The sequence below is a fragment of the Asterias rubens genome, chromosome 3, assembly GCF_902459465.1.
Source record: "Asterias rubens chromosome 3, eAstRub1.3, whole genome shotgun sequence".
In the NCBI taxonomy this organism is placed as follows: Eukaryota; Metazoa; Echinodermata; class Asteroidea; order Forcipulatida; family Asteriidae; genus Asterias; species Asterias rubens.
Window position 1 is genome coordinate 18,768,124 of NC_047064.1, and position 23,946 is coordinate 18,792,069.

General features: G+C 38.9%; 1 protein-coding gene across 1 annotated transcript in view; it reads left to right on the forward strand.

Moving 5' to 3' along the window:
• The window catches only part of LOC117288159 (atrial natriuretic peptide receptor 1-like), a 62,243-nt gene extending 38,831 nt beyond the window's left edge, over positions 1–23,412 (forward strand). Inside the window, exons 10-21 of the mRNA XM_033768880.1 lie at positions 82–183; positions 1,414–1,485; positions 3,026–3,191; positions 5,899–6,048; positions 7,115–7,289; positions 7,851–7,991; positions 8,720–8,843; positions 10,343–10,411; positions 11,722–11,896; positions 13,177–13,275; positions 18,597–18,688; positions 21,140–23,412. Coding sequence (XP_033624771.1) covers positions 82–183; positions 1,414–1,485; positions 3,026–3,191; positions 5,899–6,048; positions 7,115–7,289; positions 7,851–7,991; positions 8,720–8,843; positions 10,343–10,411; positions 11,722–11,896; positions 13,177–13,275; positions 18,597–18,688; positions 21,140–21,247 — 1,473 coding nt within the window. The 3' untranslated portion in view covers positions 21,248–23,412. The remainder of the gene's footprint in view (positions 1–81; positions 184–1,413; positions 1,486–3,025; positions 3,192–5,898; positions 6,049–7,114; positions 7,290–7,850; positions 7,992–8,719; positions 8,844–10,342; positions 10,412–11,721; positions 11,897–13,176; positions 13,276–18,596; positions 18,689–21,139) is intronic.
• Positions 23,413–23,946: the final 534 nt, after the last annotated feature.

The window sequence follows — 23,946 nt, forward strand, 5'->3', positions numbered from 1 at the left end:
CCCATAACTGAAACATCAAACCAATCACACATTTTTTAATAGTCATAATGTGTTCCTCTATTTTATTCTCTTTGCTATTAGCTTCGCGATCTCCAACACACGAACATCAACCAATTTCTGGGAGCATGCGTAGAACAGCCCATCTGTATCGTGTATAGATACTGCAGTCGGGGCAGTTTGCAGGTAAGATAGTCCAACTCGCACACAAGGTTTTGATGTTTTTGGTAGATTCATTTTTGGTCAGAATCAGGTCTCGTTACAGATTTACTTAAAACTTACACGGTCTAGTGATGATGATAGTAGAAAATTGAAATATTTTTGTCTGAAATTTCTTATTTTGACGAGAAATGAATAATCTAATTTCGCGTTAGGAGTTTATCGCCAAGTGAGCGTTTTATTCATTTTTGTTTTGGCATCAATGCGCTGCAAAAAGTGTAATCGGCTGTCACTGTTCTCTCGTGACCCAGATGACCGATCGATCTCAAACTTGTCAGTTTATGTATACGGTGGATTACATAAAGTGCTTACACTGCCAGCAACCATTTCGCTAGCAAAACCGATTCTGCAATGTTTCTTTAACATTCGACACTGAAGTACTCAATGTCAAACGGAAGCAAGCATTCTAAAGGCAACAACTATGCCTAAACGTCTTGAATAGTTAAAATAGTAAAATTCAATCTACGGAGAGTTCCGAACCCATTCAGATCCCAGAAAAACTCTCACGGGACAATCAGCAAACAAATCTTGCAGGTTTGTATAAACAATACAATCGTGGCGTCATTCCAATCAAGGTAGCATTACAATACTACAGTGGGTTGGCAATAAGAACCAATAACTCTTCCACTGATGTACGAATGTACGATTATAACAACACCAGTTACAACATGTTTTTCTTCTAGAAAGCTCTTACTCAATACATATGTTTTTAAATGCCATAACCAGACTAATTGCAGTCAAACAAAACAGTCTGACAAAAGGACGGACCCCCGAGTCCAGAAGTGCACAGAAAAGTCACTCTTATTGACCTATAGTAACTCAAATTCAAATAGCAGGATGACTATTAATAACAAAAACGCCAATTTGTGCATTATGTTTGCACCCCTTTTGCTTTCCGTTTATACATAGCTGTAATTGTGGATCACACAGGGGATGTTCCAAGTAGAAGCATGGAATAATATTTTCTTCATCCATGGTAAAAGAGACAACGTCCTTGAAACAATTTAACACAACACAATTGCACTGAAGTAGCTCAAGGAAAGTCCAGCCCTTAACTATCACTTCTGGGATCTGGATCCGCCTCATGTTACCTTTGTGTTCTGCTGAACCATGGAGGACCATGGAGGACCATGCAGGTATCCATGCCAGGACTTAACAATTCCCTTTTGTGTCTGTTTTGTTCACATTGTGTCTTAGGATGTGCTGAACAATGATCATATCAAGCTGGACTACCTCTTCAAGTGGTCTTTTGCAATGGATGTTGCCAGGGTAAGAATACAATTAATTCAATATCAATTATTATAATAAGAGTCAACTTACGAAGAGGTACTGAAGTTTCACTTTCTTGATTACTTCATTTTCTGGTCTTAAATGTATACAAATGTAGTGAACCTGTTTGTACATATCTGGTAGGCCGTTGCTTTTGTTATTTTTATTTTTTAATGTTCACTATGTATTTTCTATTGTAAAGCTTTTTAATAACGAATGTAATATTTTTAATTATTGTAAATTATGCCGCAATTCAGCGGTATGCTGCGATGGCATTTTAAAATAAATAAACCAACTAAATAAAAGGTCAGTATCGGCCATTGACCGGGGATAGTGCATTTATAGGGCACACTTTTGGATGACTATGTGCTATTATGTAACCATACACAATTACCATGACGAAGAACCAATTAATAAGCAAACAGTTGTGTGTGCGTGTGAATTGTTGATATCTCCATTCGCATCTCCAGAATTGGCTTCATTCACAGTTCAATTCAAATTATAAACATCCTTTTAAATATACGTTTCTGTCATTATGAATGATGCTTTATAGAACATTACTGTTAAGTTGAATCATTTTCATGGTGAACAACGTGTCTTGAACAATGTTTATTATCTGTATACTAAAATAAATGCGAATTGAATTGAATTTAGCTCAGTATACCGGTCCATTTTTTTAATTCTCTCCCGTCCGTTTGTTTGTTTTGTTATGTTGTCTTTGCCTACTGTTTTTGTATTTTGCCTCGGCTTATTTGAACAGGCTCCTTACTCACAACGTATGTTATTACAATTTTTGTCAGTATCATTATCAATGGTCATGTTGATTCTTTGCTTGTATTGTACTACTATAATTTTGTCCATGTGAATCTGTCTTTATGCTTCATTATACATTTGTTGCACGCTGTGACGGGGTCCATGGCGTTTTGTACACTCGAGGGGGGAAATGGAACCCGAGGCGAAGCCGAGGGTGCAATTTCCCCCCGAGGGTGTACAAAACCCATGGACCCCAATCACAGCGTGCAACAATTATTTTGATATACCTTTATATAATTGTTATTCCTCTTCTAAAAGTTCTGTTGTCATCTTCAAACATTATTACGACGGTTTATTCATTGTTTAATAAGCAGACCGACAAGAAACAATTCCCTCGAGTCCGCCGTTGTTTCGTACACAGCGCTGGAAATCGACCAACGCTGGGAACGATCAAGGTGATGTACACCGGTGTACACATTGATCTCCATTATGAGATCAATGGGTGTACATGACTTTTCATGTTACCCGGCCCGTCGAGCCATGTAACATGCGTTTTTGTTGCGCGTCACATGATTGGTTCTCGACCAATCAAACAGTTTGTTACCGAGGTATAACCATTTCTATTGTATGCTGTCTTCATTTTGTGTCGCCTTGATCGGTTTTCTGGAGAAGTGCGCATTATAAATCCGTTTTATTGTTATTATTATTATAATTATTATTATTAAGTACGAGGTGTTACTTAGAACTGATTTCATTGGGGTTACATTTTATGTTGCTCATTCTACAGGGTTTGAACCACCTCCACTCCTCTCCCATCATTTCCCACGGCAACCTCTGCTCATCCAACTGCTTAGTAGACAGTCGATGGGTCTGCAAGATTTCAGACTTCGGACTGGTCAAACTCAGAGAGGGAGCGGTGGACAACCGCTTCAGCGAAGAGGCGATATACGCAAGTGAGTGGTCACCTCATCAGTTACAATGTTTGGCTGTTTGGTAATTGTCAAAGACTAGCCTTCACAGTTGGTGCATCTCAACATATGCATACAATAACAAACCTGTGAAAATTTGAGCTCAATGGGTTATCGAACTTGCGAGATAATTAAAGAAAAAAACAACCTTGTCACACGAAGTTGTGTGCATTTAGATGGTTGATTTCGAGACCTCAATTTCTAAATCTGAGGTCTCGAAATCAAATTCGTGGAAAATTACTTCTTTCACAAAAACTATGGCACTTCAGAGGGAGCCGTTTCTCACAATGTTTTATACCATCAACCTGTCCCCATTACTCGTCACCAAGAAAGGTTTTATGCTTAAAAATATTTTTAGTAATTACCAATAGTGTCGACTGCCTTTTATGGAAGGTGTACTGGTAACCACTTCTTAAATTAATGGTAAAACAAAACTAACTTGGTGAGAACTTAGAAGTACAGCCGCTATCGATAGTATAAAGTATTTTGAGAATAATTTCACCTTAAAGTGATGTGGTTTGGGAACAGAAAAAAAGTTTTTATCCCCCAAGATAGTGATTATGTGAGAAACGTTAACTGTCAGAAATGTTTCTCGTATAATTCCGTGTACGAATTATTCTTCCTGCCTGGACTAAAGCCACTCCGGACTTTAGGTGATATTACAAAAACGCTACCTTTTTTTTAAGTGAAATTGTATTTATCGGTTATAACAATTGAATGGGGAATACAAATCTTTTCTCAGGATGTTGAACGGTGTTTGGTTCTCCAAGTTAGTTTTCGTACAAAAAGGTGTTTATATTTTAATCGCAACAAGTTCATTGTTTCAATTATTCGTAGATTTCTTTTATTTTGTTTTATTCAACATGCCCAAGGGTTGGAGTCATACTGATTCTGCTTAGCAACAGCAAAAAAACAACAACAAACCATCAATATTAATAATAACAATAATAATAATAAGACTTGTAATGCGCACATATCCACCCTGCTGGGTGTTCAAGGCATTGGCGTCAATCCGGGTGGAGGGACAGGGGGACATGTCCCCCCCCCCACCTTTTGGAGGGTGGGGACACAATATCAAATGTCCCCCACCCTTTTGACCACCTTTATCATGAAGCCCAAGTTTTGCACTGTGTAAGACAAAACCATGTGTCCCTATATGGGCATTAATCCTGTGGGCAAAGGATGACACAATATCCCCCCTCAAATTGGCCCTAGATTGCATCACAGAGCATCTAAAATGCAAAATTTTCCCGGGCCCTCAATCCCCGAGCCGTAAAGGCCTCTCACACGCATGCTCCATCGTTGACAGATTTGCTCCCCCTTTAAAGAGTGGAAGGGACGTGTACCCCACCCCACCCTACCCCATTTTCGAAGGGTGGGGGACACAGTATCAAATGTTCCCCGTGTCGTTTGACCACCTTTATCATGAAAATCGTGTTTTGCACTGTGGAACTGTGGAGCACTGGAACACAATATTCCCAAAGGTCATTGTTCTCTTTCGTTTGCCATTTGGCCGCTAAATGGCCTAAAGATTGCACCACAGAGCATCTACAGATACAAAATTTTCCCGGGCCCTTGAGCGAGCCCGGACCCATGCCGCAAAGGTTTCACACTCACGTGCTCACTCTTTGACACTGTTTCCCCCTAAAACTTGGTTCATAGATCCGCACCTGAAGATGCTGTCAACCCACAAGGTTCTACTGCTGCTCACATTTTACAGATGTTCTGTTTCGTTCTGTATGCCTCTTATTGGCCTAAGATTGCACCATAGAGCATCTAGAATGCAAACTTTTCCCGGGCCCTTAAGCTGGCCCGGACTCATGCCGTAAAGGTTTCGCAATCGTGAGCTCACTCTTCGACAGATTTCCACCCTAACATTTGGTTCATAGATCCGCACTTGAAGATGCCGTCAACCCAAAATGTTCTACTGCTGCTCACATTTTACAGATATTCTGTTCCATTCTGACAGATTTGCCCCATAAAACTTGTGTCTTAGGTCTGGTGATGGTAGGGATGAAACGCCGTCTGAGCATTAGAATGCAGAAACAATATGGATATAACGAAGCTATAATTGAGTTGCTTTTTAGGTACAATAACCATGATAGCAAGAATAGGTGCATCATAGCTTGAAATAGGCATTACATTCCAACATCTGAGAGGGGGGAACATCACCCCTCAGATTCACTAGATTGCACCAGAGAGCATCTACGGGCTAAAAAAAAATCCAGGGGCCCTAAAGCGGGCCCCGGACCCCACGCCGTAAATTTCATTTAAATTTCAGGCGCGGTAAAAAAAAACATAACACAAAGAAAAAAACAGACACAACAAAATTAATCCTTGAAAACCTGTGACATAAGATAAGTTTTGAGAAGAGACTTGAGTTTTGCGGTACAAAGACAAGATCGGGCGCGGCTGAAGAAAGAGTCCTGTCACCCCATGAGTGTCGAGACTTGGGTTCAATAAGGAGAAGCATGTATATTAAATACAGACGATAACTAGTTTGTTGTATATTCCTTTCCTGAAAACTCTTTGGTTTTTTTTCTTGCAAATGTGTTTTGTCATTGCCGAATTTCTTTTCAAACATCTGCGACGAGTAGACAACTCATGTGTTTCGTGTTTTGAGTCAACATTCTTAAAATCCACTCAACATTAACTTGATTATATTCATGTACCACGTACTCCTTACCACCAGAAAAGCTGATAGTCGCACCTGAGCTTCTGAATATGGCGACCCCGCCGCTGCAAGGGACCCAGAGCGGTGATTGCTACTCCTACGGGATACTGCTACAGGAAATATTCCTCCGTGACTCGCCTTATTGCATGGTGGAGCTATCTGCTCAAGGTATCATTGCCAATCTGATGTTTGATGATTAAGTTTATTTTGGATAGAGATGAGAGTTACTGAATGCAATAGTGGTAACCTTTTTCCCAGTGGGGTTATATAATTACGTTCGTGTGTGCACAACCAAATTATCTTATTACCTTTCTGTAATGTTATTATATAACTTTAATTTAATTTTATAAACACAATCACACGAACTGAGGGAATCTTCTTAACAACTTTACGGAAGTGCAGTCAATTTGTATAGGGATGAGATAATGGTATCCTTTTTCCCAGTGAGGATACAAAGTAACACTCGTCTGTGTAAAGTAAAAGTAAACTTCTGCAATTTCATTACAGAAGTTTGATTTTGATTGTATATATACACATAAAACGATCTGAGGGAATCATCTTCAACAAATTATGGAAGAGCATGTCAAATTTCGTTTCTTTTTCTGTAAAATCTGCGTCAACTAATCGAACTTGATCATAGGGCATCCACCTTGTATTGTTTCCATTCAATTCAGTGTAACTAAAGCGAGGCTGGAAGGGCAATGTAATAGTCTGGTCTTTTCGTGTCTCCATTTAAATCCGTTCGCAATAATCAGGCCCATCATTATTGTGCGGGGTAATTGACAAAAATATGCTGGGGTCGATTTCACAAAGAATTAAGACTAGTTGTATCTCGAGTCAGGACGAGTTACTCAACCTAACTTAGGACTAGTCTATAGCCATACGTTTGTAGGATCTCCTTGGAAATGGATATGCGGGGCTAAAGGTGGATAACTCAACAGAGGGCGTTATCATAATAGTTATGTACTACAATTCGCCGTATGGTGGGACAAACTCTGGCAGGTTGCACAGAATAACGTTATCCACCTTTTCTGACTTCACATAATGTTTGTATGCTAATTTCATTATAAGAAGTAATTAAGCCTTCGTCGATATTAATGGCTACAGCACTTAGAATACTGCGTGCCCCAATTATACAACCTAACACCTTTTAGTAAAAATAAGATACACGAGAGAAGCTTCTCGTTAGAGTAAAACCTAAACTGGGACGTTTAATGTTTGTTTTTCCTGGTAGATATTATCAAGTTGGTAAAAGCGTGCAAGGACCCACCGTACAGACCTGTAGTCCCGGAGTCATCTATGGACAGTCGGGTCATCAAACTCATGAGGCAGTGTTGGGATGCTGAGCCGGACTACAGACCAAATGTGGCGTCAATTGTTAAAGCATTACAGCAGTGCTCACATGGGAGGTATGATGGTCAATGATGGTTCTATACATTTCAAAATGATTTTCAACTGTAGATATCTCTTTACTTGGATTTGCTTTGTTTTAGAAAAGGGCAATGGTTTGCTCCAGTATGTAACCCGCTGACCTTACTAGCTCTTCGAGTCGCTAACACTCAAAAGGACAAGATAATTACTAGTATAGTCAATAAACATCTAAGCTAGTATATGGCGTTCTTGCGCAGAAATGTTACCACAACGCTTTACACAAAAACAAACATTATAACAATCAACAGTATTGATTGAAACAAAAAATAAACAGTTTTTAGATAAATGTGCAGTATTGATTTCCAATCGGATGATACAAGGGAGAAGACAATTTACAGAATGGACACAATACGTAATGCGGTAATCAACACAAACGTTCGTTGCCGAAAAACGAGCTTCATGTTGAAAGACACCTGTGACTCTTTATTATACAATCCAACGTAAAATCCCGTGGTTGTACGAACGACCAACAGCGCCCTCAAGTTAATTTCTACCGCCATGTTGGTGTTAAACTATTTCGATTTCGTTCACCTGTGTAGGAAGGGAAACCTGATCGACAACATGGTTGACATGATGGAGAAATACACAGACCAGCTGGAGGAAATGGTTGAAGAAAGAACGAAACAACTCGAGGAGGAAAAGAAGAAAACAGACGAACTCTTGTACCAGATATTGCCAAGGTGGGTGTGATTAAAGGTTGGGTCAGTGCATACTAGACAGAGTGGAGTCACCTTGATTGGTATCTAGAATATGGTTAATGAAATGAAATACAGGTACAGGGTTCCACACTTAGTATTATGACACTTTCAAGTACTGGATGTAGAGCGAAGAAAACAGTAGAAGGATCAGTATCCAAATCTGGGGGAAAAACAGCTATTAACCCAATTCACCTGACGTCATCATCAGTGCGCCGTATTGGTGGGCAACGTCATTAATTGTGCGTTATTCAGCGAAGTGCACATTTTAGGTGACGCGGCGTGTACACGTAAACCTATTGACCACCAAAATTGTGAGCGTTGCACAGTCGCCGCATGTAACGCGCGTGCAAGGGGGTCAATTCATTAACTCATTGTTTTTATGGTGAAAGTTTTGGCAGGAAGTGTCGAAATTTTGTGTAATTGTACTTTAATACCGAGCGACTGGCGTCTTTCAACCTTGTTTGTACGTGTACAGTTAGCTTTTCAAATTCATTTGCCTTATCAAATCAAGGCTATGGTCGGCCTATATGTTCATCGTTGAAACAAAAAATCCCAACGTGAAAGTACCTTTTTTATTTTTTATTAGAAGCAAAGCACATGGAAACATGGTACCGAATCCATGCAGGTGACAAATCTAGAGTCAGTTACACAATCCGTGCATTAAATTAATGGAATGTTTATGGTGTTTTCTTTTTTTGTACTACTCATAGATCTGTCGCAGACGAGTTGAAACAAGGCAAATGCGCCGAGCCTGAAACGTTTCAACAAGTCAGCGTGTTCTTCAGTGACATCGTGGGGTTCACACGGCTAGCTGCCGCTAGCTCTCCACTGCAGGTATAGTTCGCAAATAAACTAATAACAAAAGGGTAAATTTATCAGATATATGTCATAGGTCATTCCTCTCATTTTTGCAAACGAGAACAACACGTTCGATTTTAAAACAAGCATTCGTTTTTCAGCAGATGAATAACTCGAAATAGTGTCTAAAAATGTCCCACCTAAGTTTACCCGTTTCCGATCCGGATGGAAATAATGGGAAACAATAATGCATATACTTTACAGCCTTAAATGAATTTCAGCGTAAAGTGGGATTGCCATTTTGTTTGCAGTGGCTACGAGCTTGATGGTACATAAAACAAAAAATTTCCAGAGGGCGCTGTTACAAGTGGTTGCCTCCACACCATTGAATAGATTTGTACCCGTATTCAACCAGAGTGGTTTACTGCTGTATGGGGCGACACTTTTCCATTTATATACACATTGTATGCAGGCGAGCGATTAACATCATGTCAATTAACATCATCTTCGACCAATCACAAAACAGATATGAAAAGCTTACGTCACCGCACCATTTTTACAACAAATAATTATATTCAATGAAATCTTTGTGCTTTTAAAGACAGTGGACACTATTGGTAATTGTCAAAGACCAGTCTTCTCACTTGGTGTATCTAAACATATTTTTTATGCATAAAATAACAAACCTGTGAAACTTTGAGCTCGATTGGTAGTCGAAGTTGCGAGATATGAATGAAATAAAAAATACCCTTGTCACACGAAGTTGTGTGCTTTCAGATGCTTGATTTCGAGATTCTTAACTTGAGGTCTCGAAATCAAATTCTCGAAAACTACTTCACTTCAGATTGAGCCGTTTCTCACAATGTTTTATACTATCAACCTCTCCCATTACTCATTACTAAGTGAAGTTTTATGCTGAGTAATTTGTTGAGTAATTACCAATAGTGTCCACTGCCTTTAAGACCATCCTAGTGGATATAGACAGGGGTCAGTCTACTCAATGCGTTACTGCGTGTGCAACTGTGCATTTTCGGCACAGAGGGCGTACTTTATTTATACCGTACCGTGATCAATAATGCAATTTATCCCCAAACAACCGAGTAAGGCTTACTGTAAGCCGTGTGTAACTTCAATGTAGCTTACTCCAACATAGCAATACTCTGGAACTCACTTCCGGAATACCTCAGACAAATCCACAACATCACTCTCTTCCAGCAGAAACTCAAACCATACTTGTCCCAGTTTGCTTTCCAACATCTTGACAATCTTAACCGGCGCCTTTGAATGTTTTTCTTTTTTCTGTAAAGTGCGCCTTATAAATGATGTAGTTTATACTTTGTATATAAGTTCCCACACCTTCTATAGCAACTGACGTTTAAAAAAAAATAAAAAAAAATAAGTCTATCTATTTTGTTTGTAATATTTTATACGCAATATTCGCCCATTATGATGATACAATTTCTCTTTAATAGTTCATGTGATCTACTACTCTATAAACCTAATCCTATGTAATCAATCCCTCTCATTGATATCAGGTGATCGATCTGCTGAATAATCTCTACACGGGGTTCGATCACATTCTGGAGCACTATGACGTGTACAAGGTTGGTATGATGACATATCACTGGTAACCCGAGAACTGTGTGCGCGTTTTACACATCTTACAGTGACGTCAATTTTCCTGAGCATCCTGCATAAGCAGTCCACAAGTACAGTTAGATGAAGACAATGACGAACATGGCCAGTTTACAATTACGCTGTGCATTCTAACATGATGTCAGCATGGTTGGTGAAAAAGGGATGTGGAACAAAGTTGAACTTCTAGCATTCAATACACACGTGTAGAAACCACAAGAACACAGTATACAATCGTAATTTATTCTCAGCAAAAAATGCACAAATGGTGTCTAACTAGTAGTTATGTCCCTATAATTTGAATGCACGAATACATATCCGAAAACTGTCTCAGTCATAAACATGCAACACACGTACAGAGCTCACAATGACGTCGGAAAACGAATACGTTTTACAGAGTTTCATTACTTTATTACGCTTTTTAACCAACAACTTATTATGAATGGGAATAAAAGAGTAGTGACTCGTTATTAAACTGTCGTTTAAAATCTTGCAGGGTCATGGCCGTGCGATAAAAGGCGACGACCCTGCCGGTTTTAAACGGCCGTTTTAAAGGAACTTGTCGCTACCCTTTTCACAATATTATTTTTACTCGAGACCTACTGCATGCAGTTTCGATCGCTGCGTTAGGTAGTTACGAAACATTTCCCCTTCACCTTTTCAAATAGAGCATCAATACTCTAGAATTAAGTAATTGAAGACCTCAAGAAAATGCACATTGCACTCTCTTCCACTTAAAGCCACTATACACTTTCGGTAGACAGTATTGTCCAAGTCCGACACTTCGTGTATCACAACTTAAAATTGTTATATATAAAATAACAAACCTTGGAAAGTTTAGGCTCAATCGGTCATCGGAGTCGGGAGAAAATAACGGGAAAACCCACCCTTGTTTCCGCACGTTTCGCCGTGTCATGACATGTGTTTAAAATAAATCCGTAATTCTCGCTATCGGTAATTTATATTGTTTTAATATTTTCTCAAAAAGTAAAGCATTTCATGGAACACTATTTCAAGAGTAGTCTTTCACCATTACCTTCTGTAAACCCTGTAAATTGTTTGTAAATCTGTGTGACCTTTTTTTTTCCTGTATCGAAAGTGTATAATGGCTTTAAAACATCTCGTGCTCGCTTTCCTAACAATTTGACAGTATTGACCGGCACCTTTGAACGGTTTACAGAAAAGTGTGCCTTACAAATGCCGTACAATAATTGTTTATCACAGCATGGACATGAAGTTAAAACGTATTTGATTGAAATAATAATGTGTTTGTCATTAGGTTGAAACTATCGGTGATGCCTACATGGTCGCCAGTGGGCTACCTGTACGGAACGGGAATAAACACGCGGGAGAGATCTGCTCCATGGCCCTGGATCTACTCAGCTTCGTCAAGACTTTTCATATTGCACATATACCAGACGAACATCTGCAGCTCAGAATAGGTGTACATACAGGTAAGATTGGGTTTAGATAAGTACCCACTCTGCAGCTACATATTCCTCAGTCTGCAGCTACATATTCCTCATTCTGCAGCTACATATTCCTCAGTCTGCAGCTACATATTCCTCAGTCTGCAGCTACATATTCCTCAGTCTGCAGCTACATATTCCTCATTCTGCAGCTACATATTCCTCAGTCTGCAGCTACATATTCCTCATTCTGCAGCTATATATTCCTCATTCTGCAGCTACATAATCCTCATTCTGCAGCTACATATTCCTCATTCTGCAGCTATATATTCCTCATTCTGCAGCTACATATTCCTCATTCTGCAGCTACATATTCCTCATTCTGCAGCTACATATTCGTCATTATGCAGCCACATTTTCCTCATTCTGCAGCTATATATTCCTCATTCTGCAGCTATATATTCCTCATTCTGCAGCTCTTTATTCCTCATTCTGCAGCTACATATTCCTCATTCTGCAGCTACATATTCGTCATTATGCAGCCACATTTTCCTCATTCTGCAGCTATATATTCCTCATTCTGCAGCTACATATTCCTTATTATGCAGCCACATATGTTTTCAATTATTCAGCTCTTTGCTCTTCATTCCGCAATGACATCAGCAAAGGACGCTTTTCTTGACTAGCGCCCTCAAAGCGCAAAAGGAGGTTTGGATGAATTTATACATTCAGGCTGCTCGGTGGTTTAAACAAATTTGGTTGTCAAAAAAACAAAAAAGCGAACTCAAACAAATAACTCTAATGGCGAATTGTACCAGTGAGTCATAACAACCTATCATTCTGAAAATCACCTTAAAGGCAGTGGACACTATTGGTAATTGTCAAAGACTAGCCTTCACAGTTGGTGAATCTCAACATATGCATAAAATAACAAACCTGTGAAAATTTGAGGTCAATCGGTCATCGAAAGTTGCGAGATAATAATGAAAACAAAATAACCCTTGTCACAAGAAGTTGTGTACGTTTAGATGGTTGATTTCGAGACCTCAAGTTCTGAATCTGAGGTCTCGAAATCAAATTCGTGGAAAACTACTTCTTTCTCGAAAACTGTGGCACTTCAGAGTGAGCCGTTTCTTACAATGTTTCAAACCATCAACCTCTCCCCATTACTCGTCACCAAGAAAGGTTTTATGCTAATAATTATTTTGAGTAATTACCAATAGTGTCCACTGCCTTTAACTTAAAAAAAAATGTACAAGAATATCATCGTCTGGCAGAATAATGTACAAGATAAAACTAATATTAATATATATTCTTACGAACAGGACCTGTTGTAGCGGGAGTGGTTGGCAAGAAGATGCCACGGTATTGTCTCTTTGGGGATACCGTCAATTATGCATCGAGAATGGAATCAAGTGGATTAGGTAAGAGAACGTGAAAAATGTCAGCTCTTAAAAAACTCCGGGTTAAAATTGACCCGGGATTTCGGATCTCACTGCATTGACGTGACCCATTCCCGGGTCAGTTTGACCCGGTAGCAGTGTTGAACTGCCCTGAAACTTTCGACGAATCCGGGTCCAAATTGTTAACTAGTTTCATGGTCAGTCTGAGCAAGAACTGGGTCAGGACGCGTGCGAACCGGAATCCGAGTCAAATATGACCCGGGAGTTTTTCTAGTGGAACTGTAGGAACACTAATATGAGTCCTTGTCGGTTATGTTGACAATTTAATCACTGTGCCACCAAAGCCACAAAGCATTGCACCCGCGAGCTTAAGTTGGTGAAGAACAAAAACCCGTAACATCCACATAATACTTTTTAACTGATGTAGTTATTGTCAAGCGTTGGTAAATTCAATACAAATCGTTTCTCCTTCACATTTGATGGCTGATGTATAACTTTCCAACACTAAGCTATTTTTGTAACACTATTTTTCCAACATGAGGCTACCATGGAGGAAGAAACAAAATTAATTTTCTTCCTCCATGACGCTACTGACAAAACCTAATGTCTTGGCAATAAATCAGTAATGAGCAAGAATTCCAGGAAAGGCTGAACAATCTGCTAGGTGCATTTCAACCTCCTAAGAAAATAATCGCTCGGAGAAGTTTCAATGAAAGGAAATCAATGCACCCTAGGGAGTTGTTGTCTACAATTGAAACGGGATGTTAATAAATTACAATTTAATAACAGAACCGAAAAATGTTGTGCGTAAAAAAACCCGTTGAGTATTGTTTTATGTTACTTGATAATAATGGTGAGAGTGTTTCAGAACATGAGTGAGATTGTTGATTTTGTCAAAAATCAATCAGTCTACAAATTGATGTGAGCTCATTCGTTGTATACTGGAGTCACGAGAAAAGAAGAGGTCAAAAACCTTAAAGGCAGTGTACACTATTGGTAGTTACTCAACACAATATTGTTGGCATAAAAACTTACTTGGTAACGAGAAATGCGGAGCTGTTGGTACTATAATACTATGTGAGAATCAGCTCCTTCTGAAGTAACGTAGTTTTCGAGAAAGAAGTAATTTTCCACAAATTTTGATTTTGATATCTCAAAATAAGATTTTGAGGTCCCGAAATCAAGCATCTGAAAGCACATAACCTCATGTGACAAGGGTGTCCTTCCATTATCTCGCAACTTCGACGACCAACTGAGTTCAAATTTATTTTGTGCATTTGTAGAGTTAACAACTGAGAAGACTGGTCTTTGACAATAACCAATAGTGTCCAGTGTCTATAATGTTTTTCAAACATTGATTTTTGGACTTGCATGACCAAAACCAACTGTCTTGGTACTCCTTTTTCAAACACTAATGCATTTCAAGCAAAACAAACTATTTGAAAGGAACTTTTCCACCGTGACCATCTTCAAACCATGTAAGTTATGTGCAGGTCTGTTACGAAGTTTTGTCTCAAACAGACATGTCTAAAGCACTCACAACCATACAGCACACGGTAATGTAATGGCTATCTTAAAATGTTGGCCTAACATTCACAATATCAAGATTTAGAAGATACACTCAAGGAAGAAAAAAAAGCGTTCAAGCCCGCCCTCTTTCGGCCGAACATGACTCGTCTTTGCTGTCATTATTGTCAGAGCCGTAACTATCGGGTTAATTTTTGATTTTTTTTTTTTTTTTTTTGGGGGGGGGGCGGGGGCAAGGAATACAAACGTTTTTCTAAAGGAGGGTGGGGGAACTTCTGGTCTAGTTTCTGTTTAAATTTTTTCAAAGTTAAACAAGACCATTTTCAAAATTATTTAATACATTAAAGCGCACAAAAAATACAAATTATTTACCCGTGTGTAATTGAATGATTATGAGGGGAAAAATACGTACACGTGTTTGTTTGCACAGAATACGGTCTTAAAAAAAATGGTATTGGTTCACTAGTGATCCGACCGAGCTCGCTCGTACAACGAAGCAATATTTAATTCACCATCTAATCGAATTGATTGAACTGTATCAGTGGTTCACAGCCTGCACCATTCTACGCACTGCCTTTAAAAGTTTGATAAGTTATAATGTTCTTTCAAAAACAAAAACACCGCAAGAAAATTAAATTAAAAAATTCCCACGTAAATCTTTAGTCTGGCTGGATGAATGGCAGCGAGCTTGTATTTAGTACGGTTGTATAAACAAACATACGGACATACACACGGTGTCGTTTTTTTTATAAGCCGTTTTTAAAACTACATTGTGGAGCGTAAAAATGATATATTACACCGCAGTGTTTGGTGCAGTACGGAGCCTAGCGAACATTGTCGAGTTTTGTTTAGAGTTATTCTTAGCTGAGGAATTCCTCCAGCAGTATTAGACAGCATTACACGTCTTCTATGGATTCCCAAAACTAAAGAGCAGTCTCTCTCTCTCTCGAGACAGAGAAAAAGAAAGGGAAAACATACTTCCGTCTAAGTCGTTCTTCGCTTTTTGGATGGAAGAGACATTTTTAAGATCCACGCACTCTCCTAGCTCCCGCTGGGAGAAGTGTAAAGTCACTTATGTGGGAAACGGCCAGAAATGAAAAGAAAAGTGCACTATCTTTTCATTTTATGCGAATGTTAACGGAGATTAGAGCTTCACGCGCCATCCAAAGGATGATTCAACCCCATGCAAGTCAGTGTTTAAAGGAACACGTTGCCTTGGATCGGTCGAGTTGGTCTTTGAAAAGAGTTCTGTAACCATTTGAATGTTATAAAATGCATATGGGTAGAAATATGTTGTAAAAGTAGAAAGCAATGATCTACACAAATTTGCCTTGAAATTGCGTGTTTTTTTTTCTTTTTACCTCGTCGACTAACACGCTCGGCCATTTATGGGAGTCAAATTGTTGACTCCCATAAATGGCCGACCGTGTACGTTCGCGACGTGCAATTTTGAGTGATACTCGAAAATTATATTCGACTTTTTAAACATCTTTCTAACCAAATGCATTTCATATAACAAACGCTTTTTATGGACCAACTCGTCCGGTCCAAAGGCAACGTGTTCCTTTAAAGCCATTGGACACTTTCGGTACAGAAAAAAACAAAACAAAAAAATTCGCAGATTTACAAATAACTTACAGGGTTTACAGAAGGTTGATGAAAGACTGCTCTTGAAATAGTATTTCATGAAATGCTTTACTTTTTGAGAAAACGTTAAAACAATATCAATTCTCGATATCGAGAATTACGGATTTATTTTAAACACATGTCATGACACGGCGAAACGTGCGGAAACAAGGGTGGGTTTTCCCGTTATTTTCTCTCGACTCCGATGACCGATTGAGCCTAAATGTTCACAGGTTTGTTATTTAATATAGAAGTTGTGATACACGAAGTGTGGGCCTTGGACAACACTATTACCGACAGTGTCCAATGCTTTAAAAGCTGTGTCTGAGCATTGTGGTTTTTAAATGACTGAGCTTGGTCAATCTGATGCGTAGTGGAAGATCGTTCGAAAACGAAATGCATCTACAAAACATAGAATTTTATTGGTCTGATTCAGGTATTCTTTATATTATATGAACCGATTAACCAAACAGTTAACATCTTGGGCATTTAATGATGTGCTCACTTAACCAAAATACTAGATTGAATCAACAAATTTTGTTATAACTTCGTTAGACAGAATTGTGCTCCTTAGTTATACAGGGCGCCCCCTTTGTTTAACATAAACTAACTTTATTTAGCAGTTTTGTACGTTTAACGTTGCGCGGCAATCTCTTGCTATTCAAACTCTCAATGCCTAACGCACTGTTGCAGCATTTGACGCACAGTGTTTTTACTTCTATGGTTCAAATTGTACGAGAAACATTTGGCTTCACTGATCGATAGTGTAAGACATGTGTCGGGGTCCGAAGACTAATGTAGTGTGGGGGTCCAAAGCGGCTGCTAAGTACTGGAAATAAAGTTTTAAAGTTTTAAAGTTTTAAAGACACACAGGTTCTGTTTTCTCTCCGCCAATGTAGTTAACCCTTTATTGAATTGTTGAGTGACCTAACCTGCACAATTGATATCTGATGAAGATTGTGCAGGCGGGTGTTAAAATACACAAAGATACATTAATTAAACTCCTGGTTTAGTACGACAATACTTAGGACCTCTCAATATCAATTCATCTCAATAGACACTAGACTCAGTTAACTGGGATATATTAATGGCACAGCAGTACTTGGCAATGGGGATATGAGACACAAACATACATCGTTGAGCGCCCAACTTCACTTACACCATTTTCACACAGAAATAAACACCCATTCCCCCAATGTCCAACAGAGCCATTGCCATACATACATCCGTCCATACATAGCAACGTTAACATTAACTTCTACATGTACCTGACTGCGCGTGTACACCGCAACACAGCATAGCTTATAACGCTAACCAACGCACATGTAGATCCTAAAGCGTCACCTCCAAATCTGTGACCCACACAAGTTTTCTAACTCCCAAAATCTACAACAGAATATGAATCTATGGATATTGGCGGATATAAAGAAAATAAGCATGAGTCAATAACATTGCATTATTATAACGATTAAATAAAAGGTTTAAAACTACGGATAAAGTTTGGCATCCTCACCTGATGAAGATTGTGCAGGCGGTGAGGAGCGTAGGGGGGGGGGGGCACCACCCCGCTTCCTCAGCGGAGAGAGAATAACTTTATACTATAACAATTATTAAACAATTGCTCCAATAATAAAGGAACAACTCCTCACAATATAATGCAATTTAGAGACTAAAGTTAAAAAGGCAAAACCAACCCCATGGGATATGAAGGATACTACTTAGTGTAACTCTGTTAGTTACATCATTGGATTAAAATAGTAAAATACCGAAAAAGGGAAAGCTGATTTTGTATCAGTCATGTAACACTCCCGGGAAATAAAATGCAATTTATTTGTGAATGTGCAATACAGCAACATCGACCCACGAGAAAAGCAAACAAAGCACTAGAGATCAAAATAAAACTTAATTTGCATGCAGAGAGATTCCAATTTTGTATATTTTCTTTACAAGTTACTCTTTGCGTAATTGTCGGTTATTTTTAATTGTATTACTTCAAAATGTTAAAGAAAAAAATTTCATCGGAACATAGTAATCAATCGATTCAATCGTTCAATCGATACAGAATTCTGTAAGGACTCTAGCGCATGCGCTAACTCTTTTCTTCGAAATTTTTTAATTATTTTTTATTTTTACTTTAGGATAAATTTCTTGTGTTGTTATTTAATTCTTCTCATCTTGTGTTTGTTTAGCTTTACGGATTCACGTGAGCCCGGAGTGCAAAGATGTTTTGATGAAAATCGGAACATTTCATTTGGAGAGAAGGGGCAGCGTGCAAATGAAGGTAAGAAAGAGGAGCCAAATTTCACCGAGCTGGGTGGTCTAAAAGTTTGTGTGACCGGATCATTTTTTTTGGAAAACCCAATTCACAATGTGCCACCAGCGTGATTCAAACCGGGATCCTACAGGTGGAATGAGAGGAAAGATACCACTACATCAACCCAAACCTCAACAACTTTTTCAAAAACACTTTTTTTTTTCGACAGCCCTACTAACTGTTTTGCCTGCCATCGACATTCTAAAGTATTTTTTTTGATCCACTTTACGTGGAAGATGGACCACTTGTGTTACCTAAAATTTGAACAAGATTTTGGCGCTGAATTCTCGCTCAGCGTTCTAGTGGCAATAGGGCATAATTATGTTCTAAAAATGCGCGATTGTGGGTTCATATCCCACCCACTAAGTCTAAAGTGGATGTTTGTTTCCCCATTCAGGACTTTAAAAATCACTTATAAGGATATACCTCAAAGACCAATCGTTTGAGAGATTCGTAGTGTTATTATCGAGGCCAGTGTGATGATCACAAAACCTCCAGCAAGTAATGACCAAAATGGCTAATCAAAAAGAGACAAACCATCATCAGTCCCGTACGCAAAATGTTTAAGTCGTATTAAAACTGTAGGTAATCACAGATTCTCTTTGTCCACCTCACAATAAGCTGTTCCCATTACTCGGCCGTTCTACGCACCAGACATAAGCGGATATCAAAAAACAGATACGTCTTGCCTAAACAAAAAAACCGATAACCTACTTTCTCCCCCGTTAGATTGTGTTCATATCCATAATGACACCCATAGACCAAGAAAAGAGGAATCGAATTGCTTTGGAAATATGAAAAAGAACTAAAGCCACTAGCGAAGATTAAAACTGACCCATAGATACGCGAGATGTGGTGTATAATGTACTATTCATTCAGATGAATGCATTGTGCCTGACTTTCTTGTGTATGGACGCCAGATGAAAAGGGGAACGAAGGAAAGGTGGAATATATTACTTCATAATCTATCTTTGTCCCCTTCACTGAATTGAAAGGCGGGGTTAAACATTTGACACAGTTCCGGTAACTTGAGCCTAACTATGTTAGTTGGTGAAATAGTGTCTCTGTTTTGTTCTTATTAATATGTTCAAAGTAGCATTATTGCACTGAGTGTGCTTGTGTCGACTGCGTTTTAAAAAATAACGCATATTACTGAAAACAAAATAAAAATGATAATGATTATCAGTCTCTTGATGTTTACCAGTAAGTCCTAACTCGAGATAAGACGAGTCCCAACTCTTTGTGAAATCGACCCCTGGACACTATTCTATTGGTAATTGTCAAGGACAAGTCTTCTTACTTGGTGTGTCTAAACATATAACAAACCTGTGAAATTTTGAGCATAATTGGTCGTCAAAGTTGCGAGATAATAATTAAAGAAAAACACACCATTGTCACACGAAGTTGTGTGCTTTCAGATAATTGATTTCGAGACTTCACATTCTAAATCTGAGGTCTCGAAATCAAATTCGTGGAAATTACTTCTTTCTCGAAAACTACTTCACTTCAGAGGGAAACGTTCCTCACAATGTTTTATATTATCAACAGATCCTCATTACTGGTTACCAAGTAAGGTGTTATGCTAAAAATTATTTTGAGTAATTACCAATAGTGTCCGCTGCCTTTAAGACAATAAATGAGGCTTGAGCGATATATGAAACAAAAGCAACACACTGGTAGAAAATAGATGGACAGAGGGGACCTAAAACCTTTATAATTAGTAGTCACAATCAGAGCTCGAGTGTGCAACACTTACCCTGCTAAATGAGAAGAATAATAATAACCACTTGAACGAAAATGACAACAGGTGAACTTTACTTAAATTCATTTAAAATACATATTTGGTTTTGCGGTAACACGATGTGTACTTGCCAGAGAGTTTGTTCTTTAGAGTTCTGAACTGTCTTGCTTTATTCTACTTCTACCGCGGAGTAGATTTATCCGATGGTCGGGAGACTTCTCAAGTCTGAACAGTTCTGTCCTGCTTTTTAACTACTACCCGGGCGGGTATGATCGTAATTAACCATACTACCATCGTTCTTGAAGAAGTATCAACGTGTCGACTAGCTTGCTCCAGTCATCGTCAGGAGACTGCCGTCGATTTCACAAAACTCTTTCTAACTTAAGACTAATCTTAGGACTTAGGACGAGTCCCAACCCTGCATTATAGCATGCAGACATTAAGATTAATCCTAAGTTAGGACGAGTTACTCGTCTTAACTCGAGGTAAGACGAGTCCTAACTCTTTGTGAAATCGACCCCTGAAGAGATAAGAAGTGGGCTTATTTGTATGTGTTCAAAGGATTCAGTGTAGAAATGCGTTAAATCAATGCGAAACCATTTTGTGGGTTACAACGACTCATTTTCTTCGCGTCTTAGTAATTGATTAACCTACTTTCGTGTTTTGGTCTTTTACAGGGTAAGGGCACGATTGAGACCTTCTTTCTCCTCGGAAGGGATGGCTTCAATAAGGAACTGCCGAGTCTCAGCACAGCGGCTCCCCTAGAAGCCCACGAATTCAAGTAAGCTCAGGAAATTTGCTAAGCTGGACCGAACACAGGCTACCAGCTAGTTGTAACATTATGTAGTAACTGGTTCCTTCTGGTTGTTTCTACCACCAACGAATTTTCTAAGCACGATTGTATTTATCTATATAAATTACATTTATTTTCTTACAGTACAGTATTTTGTCAACTACTGATTGCATTGCATGATATGTAAGAGGTGTTATAATTTCCATTGCGTTAAGGTCAATGACATTTAGGGGTCAACAGAGGTCAGAGTCAAAGTGCCTCCATATCTGCAAAACACATGTTATTGTTTATGTATATGTTAGTTATGCTACAAGTTTCAAGCCTCAGTCGTAAAACACAGTATTTAGTTCGCATTTATACTAGCTGCACTCCAAACGCCTACAAACAATCGGTGAGCCTACCTTTAAGGGAAATAATTTAATTAATCAAAAACAACCTCGGAAAGCAACATTAGAAGAGAGAAACAAAATGAATTAAATTTCACTTCTGTGCCTCTACTGATAAATATTAAAGCAGCCAACCGAACAATCCACTCTTCTATGTAAGGTCTGGTCGGTAACAATGAGCAAGAACTGTTCCGCGCTAATTGAATAATTTGCTCACTAAATACTATTACAGCTATACATGGACCCCGTTCAGTACAGCAGGTCATTCGTCACGGTTGTGTAAATAATTGACGTATTAATTGTATTGATACGACAATATTTAAACAGAGATATACGCGGAGTGTTTCATGATGGGTAATGATGGATGACCATTAGAGGTAAACGAAGATTGATTGCTTAAATCACACACCGGGCATAATTGCTAAAACAAGACAGTACGATAATTATAAAGTCTAAACGTAAAGGGTATTCGGTCTGAAATTTCAAGAGGTCTACGTTTGTTTTAAGTGAAATCTCTCTTACAAATCTATAATGGCTCCCGGCACCATATCAAAGGTGGGCACTGTCTGCCAGCAGTCTGCCATTTTTTTTTTAAAGTCATCATGCAATGTCTTTAATGATGTATGGTGCGCGTCTCAACTGCGCTTGCTCCCTCTCAATGGATGACTTTGGAGCGCTAGGTGGCAGCAGACTTGTCAGGTAAAGTTCCTTTGCTACGCAGTTCTTAGCATGCTCATACCGAGAACAATGAATTTACATGGTCAGTCTGCTGCCACCTAGTGTTCCAAAAGTCGTCCATTGAGAGGGAGCAAGCGCAGTTGAGACTGTTCCAAAACTGCGCAGTGCACAACAGCATCGCTACCATGGGCAGCGCTTCGTATTGATATAACCTCTTGTCACTAAAGATCGAGCAAGGCATTCTGCAAGAAAAACAAAACCATGGCGCGGTGAATTCGTACACCACTGAGAACGAGGTTGACTGCACACCAAAAATGGCGCGAACCAAGATTACATTCGTGTCGTGCAGTCGGCTGAGTTGGTTCAAGAAGCAATTTTTTAAATAAATTTTGATAGTTCTTGACAAGCTACCTTAGCGCATCCACGCCGCGATATTTTGCTAAAACCTGTGACGCATTGTGAGCTGGTGTGACATGAATTTAATGATCTTGTTATCGTTAACCTCATTCTGAAACACGGCAGCCAACTCTAACCCAAATAAAGCACATTTTAATGAACCCAGGATCAAAACATTTGACTAAACCCTAATCAAACCCGCGATATCGCCAGAGGGGTCTTAGGAATTGATGAATTAAATTAGAAGTTAATAATACCTGAAATATTAATCACATATCATCAATTGATAACCTCCTTTATAAAATAATGTCCAGAATGATTTTCCCGCCTAATTTTGAACCCTGGAGGCCTCAACGTGCGAATCGTGTTTAACCCAAAGCCTCGACTCACGACCAGCTCAAAGATAGATCACTCTTTGATTAATCTCTCATATCAAAACACCAACTTATGTTAAACAGTCTCAAGTGATTAATTCCATTAACCAACAATTAACAAATATATATTTGGTTTGCGGTAGCATCCTGTGTGTATCTATACTTGCCAGGTGGAGTTTGTTATTTAGAGAACTGTCTTTCTTTATTATACTACCGCGGAGTAGATTGGTCGGGGGTTTGGAAGACTTCTCACTTCTGAAAAGAACTGTCCTGCTGTTACCCGGGCGGATGGTATAGAAATAGGCTGGGACTACTACTTTAGCTTATAGGATCGTAATTTACCGTACTATCGCGGAGTCAGTTCTTACCTAGATTGCTCTAGTCATCGTTAAGAGACTGCATTAATTACAGAAACTAATTGATTACTTTATATTCGTTCCGTTTGTAAATGATACAGAGACAAGTCAACGCACAAATAATGACCAGTGTAAAGACACTGTGTTTTATCACAGTGTAGAGAGAGTCAGTGTTACGGGATGAATGAAAACAATTTACTGAATGATTTTGTTTTCCGCAAGTGATGTTTGACGTTTTACATGGTGTGAAGGGTAAGAATGAACTGTACATAATAGTAGTACACTCTTGCAAGAATGGCAAACTGTTTGTGCCATGAACAAGCCACATCACTTTTGCTGAGAGCCTTTTTTATTATATGGACCAAAACTCTTGAATACACTTCCAAATCACACCAGAACACAACATCCTTCGACGTGTTCAAGTCACTTCTGAAAGCCCAATTGTTTCAGCTAGGCCTACCATCAATGACTTATTCATTTCTTCTCTGCCTCATCGCTTTA